Source organism: Gopherus flavomarginatus, chromosome 2 (assembly GCF_025201925.1).
Source record: "Gopherus flavomarginatus isolate rGopFla2 chromosome 2, rGopFla2.mat.asm, whole genome shotgun sequence".
NCBI lineage: Eukaryota > Metazoa > Chordata > Testudines > Testudinidae > Gopherus > Gopherus flavomarginatus.
This window is the reverse complement of record NC_066618.1, coordinates 223,422,457-223,437,420: the sequence shown is the minus strand read 5'-3', so window position 1 is coordinate 223,437,420 and position 14,964 is coordinate 223,422,457. Positions and strand designations below refer to the sequence as shown.

At 41.7% G+C, this 14,964-nt stretch overlaps 1 protein-coding gene across 1 annotated transcript in view; it reads left to right on the top strand.

Annotated features, from left to right (window-relative positions):
- Positions 1-14,964, top strand: part of LOC127044711 (coiled-coil domain-containing protein 178-like) — a 268,745-nt gene that overhangs the window by 16,372 nt on the left and 237,409 nt on the right. The window contains exons 2-4 of the mRNA XM_050939779.1: positions 174-254; positions 3,064-3,203; positions 4,508-4,542. Coding sequence (XP_050795736.1) covers positions 206-254; positions 3,064-3,203; positions 4,508-4,542 — 224 coding nt within the window. The 5' untranslated portion in view covers positions 174-205. The remainder of the gene's footprint in view (positions 1-173; positions 255-3,063; positions 3,204-4,507; positions 4,543-14,964) is intronic.

The following is a 14,964-nucleotide window of genomic DNA, read 5'->3' as shown; positions in this document are numbered from 1 at the left end:
ATCATCAGCTGTCTCACACATGCTTTTCTATTGGCAGAAGATTTGAACCCATAATAAAAATCTCTTGGTGGTTTTGAGCAACATTATGTCTAGTTAATATGAATGAAATAAATTTTGTACTGATGACATAAATGTATTTGTTTTTAATAAATAATATATAATTTTTAAATTAGGCTGCAAAGTAATATTGGCAACAGTGCTTGCAATGGAGTCACTTTCCTGCTCTTCTGAGGATGGTAGTCAGCCATCACGTGGTAAGTTTCCTATAAATACTTTGTATTGTACAGTTTTCAGTTGGTTCAGACTTTAAGCCTTCAAACAAGATTTAAGTAATTGCTTTATTTTATTTTTTTTTAACTGTACTTAATATGTTTTTTGCTTGCTTAGCTCTCCTTATGCCCACAGTGCTGCTTCACAATCCTGTTGTGGAGGGAGTGCTATAGAACGCCTAAACTCAAGCTACTACCTACTCTTAGCTCTTCTTCCCCTGAAGTTAGAGTTCAGTTCTTCTGTCTGGAAAAACTGAAATTGATTAGATTTGAGATTGTGTCCTTTTAAATTAAATTTTAAATTCTGCAGAAAATGATGAGTGGGACGCCTTTCACCAAGGTACATTTCCTACTTGCCACCAGTGAGTGGATTTGTGAAGTCTTGCTTGTAACCCATGGTTACAATCTATTGAAGAGAAAATTGAGCAGTTAGAGGGTAATTTTCTTTATCTAATAAAATAAAAGAATTTAAGAATCCAATTTTTAAAAAATAAGAAGGAAAAGTGAGCTTGCTCAGTTAAACTAGTGATATGAAGAAAATTAGGAACTGCAACGCTCACAGCAATATTAATTTGGCCATATCCTTCATGTCTTTGGAAATATATTTCAAAAAGATTAATCTAGTACAGTTTTAATAAAGAAATTGGGAATAGAAGATTCTATGTATTTACAATAAATTAGAAATAATGTTGTTCTAGGACTCTTAACTCTTGCATTTCCTGGTATTTTTCCATTTTAATTGTGCAGCCTTTGAGCCAGATAATGCCTTTTAGGTACTGGCCCACATTATGCATGATGTAGAACTGCAGTACTTCAGAGGGACCTGCAAGAGAGATTGTGCCTCAGAGCATAGAGGGAGAGCAACTGCTGCGTTACTGGTTAGGAGAGTGCGGTAGGGGTATGGCTAGCTAGCTATCTCCAGATACAGTCATCTGTGTTTCCTTCCAGAGGCAGTGTTGGATGTTTATTGTAGTCAATTATAATGTCAACATTTTCTGCAGGGTATCATTCCTATCCTGATAATGCCCTTCACCACAAATTTTGGTTAAAAGGTCCTTGGTTTTTATCTGGAATGGGTTACAGTCATTAGAAAAGTCTATAACATTTTTGTTTCATTTGACACCAAGAGATTAAGTGAAACTTACTCCAAGAGAATTATATATAAATGGCTGTCTTGTATCATATTCATTGTTGCATCTTAATCTGATTTATTGATTTATTGAATCTTCGGAGCATATGAAGGTATATGTAGTCTCAGGTACATCAGTGACAGTAGCTAGCCTTACATCAGTTTATATCCAGGAGTCCTGCAGGACAGCCACATGGCATTCTCTATATTTTCTTCAAAACTCTCATTTAGATTCAGCAGCTTGGCATGATTCCTGGTTTCTTCAATAGATGACATTTTGGGTCAGAATCTGATACCCTTCCTTAAGTTGTACAGTCTCTTAGGCCTGGTCTACACTGCGAGGGAGGGGGATCGATCTAAGATATGCAACTTCAGCTATGAGAATAGCGTAGCTGAAGTCGACATATCTTAAATCGAATTAAAATTACTTACTTTGCATTCTCGCAGCGCTGGATCGATGGCCGCGTCTCCCCCGTTTACTTTGCTTCTGCCTCTCACACTGCTGGAGTTCAGCAGTCGACGGGACAGCGATCAGGGATCGATTTATCACATCTACACTACGCGTGACAAATCGATCCCCGATAGATCGATCACTACCCGCCGATCCAGTGTGTAGTGTAGATGTACCCTTACTCAGCAGGTTGATAAGGTACTGCTGCATTTGAATTTAGTAGGGGACTCAGGGAAACCTTATAGTTTTTTAATATGTTTGCTTAAAATGATTTATTCCTGGGATAGTTTCACTGCCCCAAAATGAAAATCATAGAATATCAGGGTTGGAAGGGACCTTGGGCGATCATCTAGTCCCACCCCCTGCTCAAAGCAGGACCAATCCCCATACAGATTTTTACCCCAGTTCCCTAAATGACCCCCTCAAGGATTGAACTCATAACCCTGGGTTTAACAAGCCAGTGCTCAAACCACTGAGCTATCCCTCCCCACAAAAGTCTTCTGGAGAATGCGGGCATTGATCTTGCTACCTCTCACATGCTAAGTGAGCGCTGTACCATTTGAGCTAATTCCCCTTATGAAAAAGGATTGTTCTATGCTTTCATTCCTCCAAAAAGTAAAAGTATACACTGGCTAGAGCTAGGGGTAGTATATGCAAAGCTGCCAAGCAGGTCCACCAGAGATATTCTTTCACCTTTTCTGTTCCACTTTGGGCCTTTCTAGAGCAGAAGCTGGCACTTGTTTCCTGTTACTTGTCATTGTCATTTTCCTTATTTGGACAATTATCCACTAAGAGCAAGAAATAAACCATCAAACTCATTTCACTTGTAATGGGCTGTAGATGGAGGAACGCATTAAATTGCTTTTTGGCCTCAAACTCCTTTGTCTTGTCTGTCTGTTTGTCTCTCTCTCTCTCTCTCTTTTTTTTTAGTTTCTTCCTCTTTGTATTTTTCTATACTTTCTTGAGTTTCTCCTTTCATCTTTTAGATTGTATTTTTAATCCTCTGCCAACTTCTGCTTGCAGTTTCTTAAAATCTGAAATGTGATGTTTGCTGTTGTAAATGACAATGGCTAGAACTTTGTGCAAAATGCAATCACATTGTTAGAGCTAGTTGCTATGTCTTCTTAATCATAAAACCAAAATGTATTACTTACAAATGTCAGCATTTTTTCAGTTAAATTTCATGTGGCTTTTGGTGTGTATTTTCTTTTCAGATAAGAATAAAGAGATGCTCCTAGGTTACCCCACCAGGCGTCGCAGTTGTGCTTTGGTAAATACTCCATCTCCATGTGTTAACAAAGCTATTCATCACATTCAAGAGCTGGAAGTAAAGATAGAAAGCTCCTTTCAACAGGTACTGTATGACTGAAAATTGTCAAATATGAATAGAATCTTGGGTCTGAATAGATAACCAGATTGTATCTTTGAAAAGGATTACTCTTTTTTATAATAATGGAAAGTAGTATACTATTTCTAAACCAGTGTCAAGCTAGTTCATTTATCAGTCAAGGTATGTACAGGTTTTAGCTATGTACAGTCCTGGAGGGTCAAACTACCTCATTAAAATCAAGCTGTCCTCTATCTGTTTCACACATCATCATCCAAAAGCACATAGAGGACATCTTGATTTTCCTAAGCCAGATTGTTCCAGTATATTGCATGGTATTCAAAAAACTTTTTTTGACACTAAATCAACTAGATAAGTAAATTGATCTATGCACCTCTGTGTCATTTCTAATAAGTGATTTTGTTTTTTTAGCAGCATTTAATAGTTGTTTGATTTAAAAATAAAAGGCAGTGTTTCTTTATTCTAATGTCCACTAAAAAGCATGAGTTGATAAATTTTCTCTTACCTGGTTATATGTTGGTAGAATTAAGACTTATGCATCTTCTTTTCCTGGAGCTTGGTATGTTGGATTTCCCAGACTTTGGGAGACTTTGCAGGAGGATTGGAAGGTGACTTGCAGCAGGCATATACATTTTGAAAAAGAATATGAGTAGGGAAGGTAAGTTGGGAGAAAAGAAGACATGACGGAAGTGAAACATACTGGCAGATAGGTAGAAGAAAGGTAAAATGCATATGTGTGTGTATAGGAAATTTGCCACACACTTCTCTGTGAACATGATCAGGGTCATTGAGAGAATATACTCTTATATGAGGAGGTTTTTCAAATAGCAATTAGCAAAGTTAAAGGGAGAACCTACCCTGTCTGCTTCATGTTTTTGAAGAAAGTGGAGAAACTGTGTGAAAGGTACATTACAAAATTGGGTAATAGATAATGTGTATAAAATGGCATCTATATTGGTATTCCTTTGTATTGACAAAGACTGTTTTTGAGTACTAACATTATTTATTCATAATTTTTGGTGTGGTATGGAACAGCTATTAATAGAAGTTTTTTTTAAAAAGGCTCTTATTTAGGGTTGGTTATCGTTTATCTTATTTAACTGAAAGGATGTTAGAGTCCATATATATTTGAGATCTACACAGTTCCAAAGACACATTAGCTATAATTATTTTTAAAGCAGGTAAAAACAAATTCATGTTTATGTACATTGACATGGCCCTCTTGCAATGTAAAGTTTAGTGACCTTTTACATTAGAAAACATGCATTTGACCAAGATGCCTTAGTAAAATTTATCTTTTATGTTTGCAGCATGATTGTATGCTTGAGAAGGAGAAAATTCCATGGTAAGAATTACACATGATTTTTATTTTAATGTCAGATAATTGTTTAATAAGTTAGTCTGCCTAAAAACCACACTATATGAACTTCAGCACTTCACACATTTTCCAGCCTGCTTTGAATGGAACTATAATTACCATACTTTTTTTTTATACAGCATTTTGGGGAACTGGATGACTCAGGGGATCAATAATGATATATGGAGTATTTGACCTAAATGACCCGTTGATGTCAGAGGGATCTGTTAGGTGCTCGTCACGTCTGAAAATCAGGCTGCTTAGTTAGGTGCTAAAATATGGAAGTTGTAGTTTTACTGTAGAGTCTCATTTTTAAAAATCTTAGCCTTGAAGTATTAAGTGTGAAGGACAGACTAGTTATGATAAACCATACTTCATTGCAGTGCTCTCTGATATTTGTAAACTCATGTTGTTCTGTGTAAATTTTCTTAAACTTTCTTTGATTTATATGTGTAAGCAGAGTCAGGATGAGCTCTACCCTGACATCTGGTGGTGAATTGTGGCGAGTTGTGGAAAAGACCGTCAGGGGCTAGTCTTGTTTGTATAGGCACACCCATCCCGCCTAGCATGAGCCCATAGCCACCCAAATGGTAACTTTGGCTGCTGTGGGATCCCTAGTTTCTCTGTTATTGGGGCAGGAAGAATAAAGTGTTCTTACCCTGATTATGTGAATCAAGGCCAATGGAACTGTTTTATGACAGAGGGACTCACCATCAACTAAGTAGCACTCGCTAGACAAGGGATATGGGTTCCAAAACCCAGTGAATTGAGAGAGGCTGGGGACAGGTATTTTTATCTTATGGTATGGATCCCTTTTGAGGGCCTGAAACGCCAGCTGTACCACCACTACCTCCTCCTGCTCCTCCTCTCTCCACTGTTGAATAGCAGAGCTAATTTTTATTCCATTAAGAGTCTAGTTAGAGGCTGCTGTGCTGAATTCACTTTGGGCCAATGGTGCACCAGCACTAGGGCTCCCCTACTAAGAGCTGAAATGACTAAAGAGCTAAAATTACTAAGAGCTGAGATCACTGAGTGCTGTGTTAACTACTGTGGGAGCCTGAAGATATATTGCTAAGTGGATAACAGAGCGGAGCAGTTTGTGGGATGGCTGGTGGAGTGGAGCGGCTCTCCATGCGGTTCTGCTGCAGCCGGCCTCGGACCATGTAAGGTGCCCCCTTAACACCCTATATGCCCCTTTCCCCACCCCATTTCCACCCAGCCTGGAGGTGTATGTAAAACCTGCAGATAAACTTTCAAACTCAGGGGCTGCACTGACCAGGGGCAGAAACTTTTGGGTTGGACTTTTGGGTGACTTTTGAGTTGCTGGACTCAAGAGACTTTTGGGGTGTTGGACTTAAGACCCTGAGGGGAAAAGGATACCACCAAACTTACTTGGGGTGGGTCTTTTGCTCATGGTTTGTGTTATGAATCCTGTTTGCGATGTTTCCCCAACATAATGCCACATTGTTTCCCTCCTTTATTAAAAGGATTTTGCTACACTCAGACTCCGTGCTTGCAAGAGGGGAAGTATTGCCTCCTAAAGGCGCCTGGGGATGGTATGTAATTGTCCTAGGTCACTGGGTGGAGGCTCAAGCCGGTTTTGCATTGCATTATTGAAACGGAACCCCTAGATACTGAACCTGGCCCTTGTTGCTGCCAGCTCAGATGGGCAGAAGGGAGTTGCCTTACCAAGTGTGAGGTCAGTCTAATGAGACAATTCAATTAACAGTAGGATACCAAGGGAGGAAAAATAACTTTTGTACTGGTAATGAGAGTGGCCCATTTCAAACAGTTGACAAGAAGATGGGAGTACCAGTAGGGAGAAATAAGTATGGGGGAAATTAGGTTTAGGTTTTGTAATGACCCGACCACTCCCAGTCTTTATTCAGGCCTAATTTGATGGTGTCCAGTTTGCAAATTAATACTAATTTTCTGTTAATTGAATTGTCTTGTTAGACTGACCTCACACTTGGTAAGGCAACTCCCATCTTCTCATGCATTTATACCTGCTCCTGTATTTTCACTCCATGCATCTGATGGAGTGGATTCTAGCCCACAAAAATTTATGCCCAAATAAATTAGTTAGTCTCTCTAAGGTGCCACAAGGACTCCTCATTGTTTTTCCTTGTTTTCAGTTTCCTGAGATCCAGGAACGCTCCATATGGCTGGGGAAGCAAGAATGGGAAACTAACAGGCTCCCAAGCTGTGCATTGAGTTCCCTCCTCCTTTCATTGAGTCTGAATGTTCTGCTTGGGCTTCTTCTAGTGTTCTTAACAATCTTTGAACTTCTCAGTTTCTGTTGTTTTCCAGGTGTCTCCAGTAGCAGTCCTTGGCTGATGTTCCAAATCCTATTTTTCTGTATCCCTTTTTTCAGATTCTGGTACCTCCTTCCAGTTTCACAAGACTCTACACACACTCTAGCCTCCCCAAAAATTCTTACAGTCGCTGGTCCTTCCAGTGTTTCCTTTCCACTCATTATTCTTTCCTTCCTCTTTCCAAACTTCCAGTCTCTTTAATTCCCTTCCTATCACTCCTTCTTTGTGCTGTCTTCCTTAAGGACCTCAGCTCTCTGTCTTCTTCCCTCTCCCCCAAGTTATCCCTTCATTCATCTTCTCTCCATATCTGGGGTCTTAATTTTCTGAAGGTGTTAGCTGTCTGGTGCTACGGCTGCAGCTGTTTTTGAATCAACTATGTGTCCTTCCTCCCATTTCACTGTCAGCTCTATGTTCTGTCTTTCTGGGTCTCTTTCGTACTTCCCTTTGCACTGCAGTTAGACGAGAGGAGTGGGAGCTGAGATGGGCTCAGGCCGGGAGTGGGGAAGAGAAAATTCTACTATGGGCCCTCCGTTCACTGAATAGTGGAGGTCAGCGTCTGGCCTCCCAGATTCTGCATTACCCAGAATCTGTGTCCAGGTTCCCTTCTCTCCTCATTTCCTTGGTGTTGGTCCCACTTCCCACTGTCTATGCAAGCTGTATAAGGCAGATGGAAAGATATACTGACACATGTGGGAGAGCTGATGGCTGCAGTGCTGTATGTGTAGAACATAGCAGAGGAGCCTCTATGGCTTCAGCAATTGAGCATAAGCACAAAATGCCTGTGCGTAAGACCCTAGCTCCTGGAATCATGTGATTATACCAGAATTCCAGATTTCATTTAATAAATAAGTTTCTAGCCCTCATGGTTGTAAAGAAACCCTTGAAAATGTGTATTAAGAGTAACTGATGCAGTGATGTCTGCCTGAATCAGCAGACAGCGTGAAACAATATCTCTGAGATGAAAGAGCTGCCCCATCCAACTCAACAGGGTGTTAATGCCGAGACTCAGAGCTCTAGGGTGCCCACCAACAGCATCCAAGCAGAGGACTCTGGCATCAAGAGAAAAATGCACTGGTCTCCTCCCAGCCCCCGAAACAGATACATACTGGGTGCTGGGGTAAATATTGGTGTGTCTCTCTTGTGCCACCCTGGCTTTTCGGGTAGGGAAAGGTGGGAATCTTCTGCTTCTCTGTGGGAATTGGGATCTCTGCTGCTGCTCTTGGGCAGGAAAAGGGGCCCTTGCATTTGCCTCTCTGGTTGGGGGATCCCTACCACCACCTCTCCAAGTGGAAGTTGAGCCACAGTGTCTTGCTCAAGCCTTTAGTAGCAGATAATTGGTTGAGAACTGTTGTGACTGTTGAAATCAATACAACAGGACCCTTAAAAGTCAAGGGTCTTATAACTGCTGGCTTTTTAGATGTCAGAAGACATCCCAGCAAACAGTTATTCTCTTTTAAAACAGATAATAAGCCAATTAATTCAGTATTTAAACCTTATCCTCTCAGTTATTCATCGTACCTATACCTCTGAAGTGTATCATATATTATTAGAAAGTACAAGATAGAGGCATGCCATTTACAAAATCTCACAAGACTAGAATGATACATGGTCTTAATTTTCTTTTTTGTATTTATTTTCTTGTATAATACCAACACTCTTTATAGCTTTGCTGTAGGGTGACCAGATAGCAAGTGTGAAAAATCAGGATGGGGTGGGGGGAGTCCATATAAATAAAAGCCCCAAATACTGGGACTGTCCCCATAAAATCAGAACAACTGGTCCCCTTACTTTCCTGTTATGTTTTTATTTTGGAATATATTGTTTGCTTTTAAACTTAAGTATTCACCCTGTTTGGTTTGTTGTGGCTTAAATTCAACTGTTTTTGTACTAACTTCTTCACGTAAGCAAAGTTCACTCCAGTAAGCATCCTACTCACATCTGTATTTATCCAGTCTCCTCTACTTCTTAATTGGAAGTGCGGTATGGGAAATAGTACCAAATTCATCTTTGAGTGGATGCCGATGTGTATTCCACTTAGGTGTGTGCACGCCAAGCTCACTGGAGCTGGAGACTTATGCCTAACAGTACTTGTAGAGGGGCATCACTAGCGCCTCATGGCTGTTGTCTCTCCCTTAGCTTTATGAGGCGGCAGTGCCCTGACTCCTCTCAGTGCCTTCTCACCGCCTGTGGCTGGAGCTCTGTGTGGTTGTAGTCTCACAAACTTGTATTCAGTCTTCGTCTAGTTTCTTGTGTACGGTTAGATGGTTAGTATTAGTTAGTAGTCAGTAGATAGTGTTCCTCAGTGATGCCTTCACCAGGGTTTAAACATTGTCTATTTTGTGGACAGATGTTCTCCAACAGCCACCCCCATACTAGGTGCTTGCTTTGTTTTAGCGAGGCCCACCTTAAGGAGCATTGATTGATCTGTAAATTGTTTAAAAAGAGGACTCAGGTGGTGCTGTACCTTCACCACAAGCAGCACCTGCTTGAAAAGACCATGTGGTCTGATCTGGTACTGAGGCCTTCCTTGGGTTGAAAATCACTCTCAGGCTTGGAGAGCACTACTTCCTTTTGTTCTGAGGCAAGTGCCTTGCTGAAGAGACAGAGGATCCGAGAAAGAGGTCTCAGAAGACCAGTTGGTACCACTCCAAGTTGTGGGACAACTCTGCCTCCCCTACATAAAGTGCAGATTGGCATGTGACCAGTTCCGACACTTGGGATGGCATTGGTACCACTGACCCTTTCCTGGAACTGAATGGGAAAGGCAGAAATCCTGTACCATCTACTCCACTTCAGGCCTCAAGGCATCCATTGAGTCCAGTACTGATAAGGGAGATGCCGGTACTGACTGCATCCATGCTGCCAGTGTACCAAGCAGCCGCAGACCTACTCTGCCTTTTGGTCCCAACCTCACTCTTCATCCAGGACTTTCTGAGGGCTATGGCACCTATAGCCCTCTGATGGAGTGAGCCACTGAACCCTTGTGTCTGAAAACACTGCATCCAGATCTCCCCTCCCTGTGGTAGAAATGGAGCCAGTACCAGAAGCAGTTGGGGAGGACCTTGGCACCAGACCCTCTTCCGACTCACTGCATTAAATGCTGTAGGAGCTCCCAGGGCAGCTTTTGCCATCCTTGATGTTGATGTATTTTGGTGCTCGGGTACTGCTGTTTATGTTGTGACGGACACTGCCTTCAGCAATGGCATGCTCTGTACTAAGGGTACTTCCTTCATTGGTAATTCCTGCCTCGTTCTAGGTGACAGATGAATCAGACTGCCTATTGGCTCCCTCAGGCTTTGCTCCGCCCATATTGCTGAGATCCTGGGACACTTTTGATTCCGAGTTGGGATCATCATCTTCCCACTCTGCATCATCTGATGAGTTCCAAGGTTCTGATGATCTTCCTGCTTGTCATCCCCTGATGAATTCCCAGAGATCCCGTTCTTCATTCCATTAGATGCTGAAGTCACCCATCAGGTCAACGGCGGTGGTTTCAGACCAGCTGCAAGCCCAGGTGTGGGTGGACTTCCTCCCTGCAGAGCTGCTGGAGTCCTCCCTCTTGGGATGTCTTCCCATGGTGAGAGTCAGTTTGGCTTAGCTGAAACCTTCTTCCTTATTGCTGGATGATGCCGTGCTGCTTGGTTCGTCCTCCCCCTCTATTCCAGAGGGCTTTTTATGCAGTGTAGCCACATTCCTTGGCATCCAGGTGGAGTTTCTTCAAGAGAACATGCACAGACGGGTGGACATTTTACAGCCTGCCATCCCTGGAAGAGTGACGCTCCTGTTCAGTGATGTGCTACTTGAGCCAGCAAGAGCCCTGTGGAATACACTGGCTGTGGTATACTGGTAGCTAAGTGCATTGAAAAGCACTACTTTGTTCCCATGCAGGGATTTGAAGGGTTCTCTTCTCACCTGGCTCCGAATTCCCCGGTCATAACAGTGGTAAACAACAGAGCTCAACAGAGTGAGTTCAAGTCTGCCCACAAGGGCAGAGACTGCAAGTGGTTGGCTCTGCTGGGCAGGAAGATCTATACTTGTCCCCACTGTGACGTTGCACTCCATATGTTTATGGAAATAGGCTTATGAGTGTGAATATAATGTAACTGGAATATGCTTTCTACAAAAGGTCTCTTGTAAGGTGTTACTACAAAGCTTATAATCTACTGAGTGTGTTCATCCTATTTGTATGAATGTATCATTCTTATATCTGAAGCTAGAAATATGAAGTATTACTCTGAAGTCCTATTGTAATTATGCAAAGTGTGGGCCATTAATAGTCCCTTGGAATCCACTGACTAGGACAATTGGTTGTAAATGGCTCTGTTTACTTACAAGTCTTCCTGTGTTCATGTGAATCAGCCCAGGAATAATAGAGGCTTGGGGTCTCACAGGACATGTGACCATGTCACCTGGTACTGGAATCCAACTTAAACCTGGTGCTTTTCCATTTAGAAGGAGGTGTGGGAACCCGTGAGAGACAAAAGATTCTCTCCTTGTGAGAAAAATGGCTGCACCTTGCATCCTGTGATCAGTTCCCTGCACTTCACAGCATGGCTACTTCATGGCTAAATGAAGAGGAAGAGAAGTGTTCGGAGGCTGTCTGACAAGTCCTACTCACAAGTAGGAAGTCCTCGACTAGGATGGCTTATTTAGAGAAATGGAAGAGGTTCTTGGTGAGGTCCTGGTGGGACACAACTGACAGAGGCTTCCATCCAGGACATCTTGGATTACCTGTTAAATCTTCAGAAACTGGGCCTTGTACTCATTTGCTGAGAGTGCATGTGGCGGCAATATCAGCGTTCCACCCCACCCCCACCCATTCAAGGGAAGTTTGTTTTTTCTAATGCCATGATGATGAGATTTCTGAAGGAGATTCTCTGTTTACATCCTCTGGTCCGAGAAATGGTTCCCTTGTTGGACCTAAACACAGTTCTGGTGGCTCTGATGGGCCCTCAGTTGCATCCTGTCACTGCCCCCTCTCTCAGAAAACTGCGTTCCTGATAGCCATTTCTTCAGCAAGAAGACTTGCAGGCCCTGCTGGTTGAGCTTACACTGTGTTTTCCAAGGAAAAGACCTTTTATCCAAGGTGGTCTCTCAGTTTCATCTGAATCAGGCAGTGTATTTACCTGCATTTTTCCCTAAGGCTCACTCTTCCCCAAAGAGCAGCGCCTTCCTTTTTAAAAAATGGAACAAGTTAATTTGTGTCCTAAAAGGCAATATTTATTTGTCAGTGTCTGTTTAATATGTAGTAAACCATTTTGAGTGACAAACTTGTTACTGACAGTTGTCTGTACACATAGGATTTCAGATATGGACAGCACTGAATATAGTGAAGATACCTGGTTATCAAACTCCTCTAAGTTGGATGATAAAGATATTGGGATGTATTGTGAAGATAAAGATGTTTCAAGGTGTTTGTTCTGAATGACAGAATATTACTAGTAAATTTGTTTTCCCTTCTGTAACATAATTTTCAAAGTTGTAACAATGATTGCAATATACTTAATATATACACATTTTTAAAATGTAAATATCTTCCTGATTTGCAAAGTGGAGAACTAAAACACAATAGCATATTAAGCACTGATAAATCATAGTCTCAAAAATTGCTCTGTTTATGCCGAGACAGCTTTCATTTCTGTGGTTAAACCCCTACTGCATTTTCGGCATTTAGGGTCTGAACCAGCCAAAAATAGCCTCTGTGGCTGCTGGAAATTCTAGAAGCCTTTTTTACTTGACGCCTGTGGACACAAATTATAATAGTAATAATAATACAATGCATTCATACAGTTGTCTTGACAAAAAGGCTTGAGGCTCTTTTACAATTCATGCAATTAACAACAATATTCAGTACATACCTTTTAAAGTTTGATTTAAAAATAAAACAAATTTGATTTTCCATTTATCAAAAGGAAGCCAATTACATAACTTGTCAATAAATATTAAGGGGCAGAGTTGAAAACCTAGCTCCACTGAAGTCAGTGGCAAAACTCCCATTGACGTCAGTAAGGCAAGGCTTTCACCCCAGATTTTAAGATGTGGCCTCCCTTTCTGTGTTTGCAATTTTTTGACTTTTTTAAGCCTGCTGCACACAATAGTTTGGTCTCCTGTAGGCTGTAATATTTTGGTCTAATTTTGCTGGTATGGAAATGCCTGGGTTGTGTTTAGTGGCTTGTGTTGTGTAAGAGGTTGACTAGATGATCTAGTGGTCTCTTCTACCCTTAAATTGTAGGTGTATAATGGGAGGCCCAGCTGCAGCCCTTAAGACTGTAGTTTAAAACATTTTAATATTTTAGGTGCAGTAACTCCTCACTTAACGTTGCCCTGGTTAATGTTATTTCATTGTTACATTTCTGATCAATTAGGGAACATGCTTGTTTAAAGTCGTGCAATGCTCCCTTATAAGTTTGTTTGGCAGCTGCCTGCTTTGTCCACTGCTTGCAGGATTCTCTGGAAGAGCAGCCCCTCCTCGTGGGGATTAGAACGGGTGGGGGGGGCCAGCAGCCCCCAACCCATCAGCTCCCCTAAATTCCCTGTAAGGTATGTGGCTCAGCAGCTGCCTATCAGCAGTTCAGGTCACCCTCCCCACCTGCTGTGCTGCTCCTGACCTGCCCTGCCCTCTGCCTTGGAGCTGCTCCTGGAGCTTTCTGCTTGCTGGGTGAGGGGGACAGAAAGGTGATGATATCAGGATGTCCCCCTGTTTGTGCCCCCTGCTCCTTACTCCCTCTCCACAAAGTGGAGGAGGGGACAGTCACAGGGCTCAGGGACAGAAAGGAGGGGACCTTGCAGGAAGCTGTTGCTTCCTGTCTGAACTGGCTGATCTGCTTAAAAGGACAACGTACTTAAAGTGTGGTCAGCGTACTTAAATGGGCAATGCACATCTCTCTCATTCAGGCATGCACCCCCCAGCACTTTGGAAAGTCAGCACCTATGCAGCTGTCAGGAAGAGGGAATGGTGTGCTCCAGCTGGATAGCGTGGGTTCATCATCTTGTTCAGTTTTTGCAGGGAAGTGTTTGTAGCTACTGCTCTGCATCTATTGTGTTTCCTCTCTCTTGCCTCAGTCCATGCTGCCTTGTAAAGTGTGAGGCTACATTAACAACAGCGTGTTAACCCTGAGGGCTCAGCCAAGTGCTAGTTCATCATTTAGCAGAAAGGCATTCCATGGGAAATATTCCACCCTCTTACTTCACCACCTCAACCAAGCTTTACAATCATTCATTGCTGTGTACAATATTAAACTGTTTGTTTAAAATTGTTTAAAACTTATACTTTATATGTGTATAATGTCTTTTGTCTGGCAAAATTTTTTTCCTGGAACCTAACCCCCCTATTTACATTAATTCTTATGGGGAAATTGGATTCACTTAACATCGTTTTGCATAAAGTTGCATTTTTCAGGAACATAACTACAACTTTAATTGAGGAGTTACTGTAGGTATGTAAATCAGAACAGCAGACCTTGACCTCAGAGATTCTTTTATGGAAATAATTTATCCTTAGTGCTTGAAACATGTTTTGTAGCAGCTTTTCACAGAGTGGAATTTTGACTAAGTCTAAATCTCATGGTAAGATAATGATATTGAGACCCCATTGAGTTTTATTGGGGTACAGATGTTTTAATAAGGTACTTTCTCAGCAAGAAAGAGTACATTAAAGGGATCTGGAAGAATTTTGCAGTTGTACTCCTCTCTGGATAGTATCCCCATAAGCAAATGAGAGCTTATGTTGTCAGCCATTTTACTATACATTTACTATACTCTGTATCTGAAATAAAGTAAGGGTATAGAGATTAAAAAAGGAGCACTTAAAGATGGCAAAGTCATTGCGGAGAAACTAAATGAATTATTTGCTTTAATCTTCATGGCTGAGAGTGTTAGGGAGATTCCCAAAGCTGAGCCGTTCTTTGTAGGTGACAAATCTGAGGAATTGTCACAGATTGAAGTGTCATTAGAGGAGATTTTGGAATTAATTGATAAACTTAACAGTAACAAGTCACTGGGACCAGATGGCATTCACTCAAGAGTTTTGAAAGAACTCAAATGTGAAATTGCGGTATTAACTATGGTTTGTAACCTGTCCTTTAAATCGGCTTCT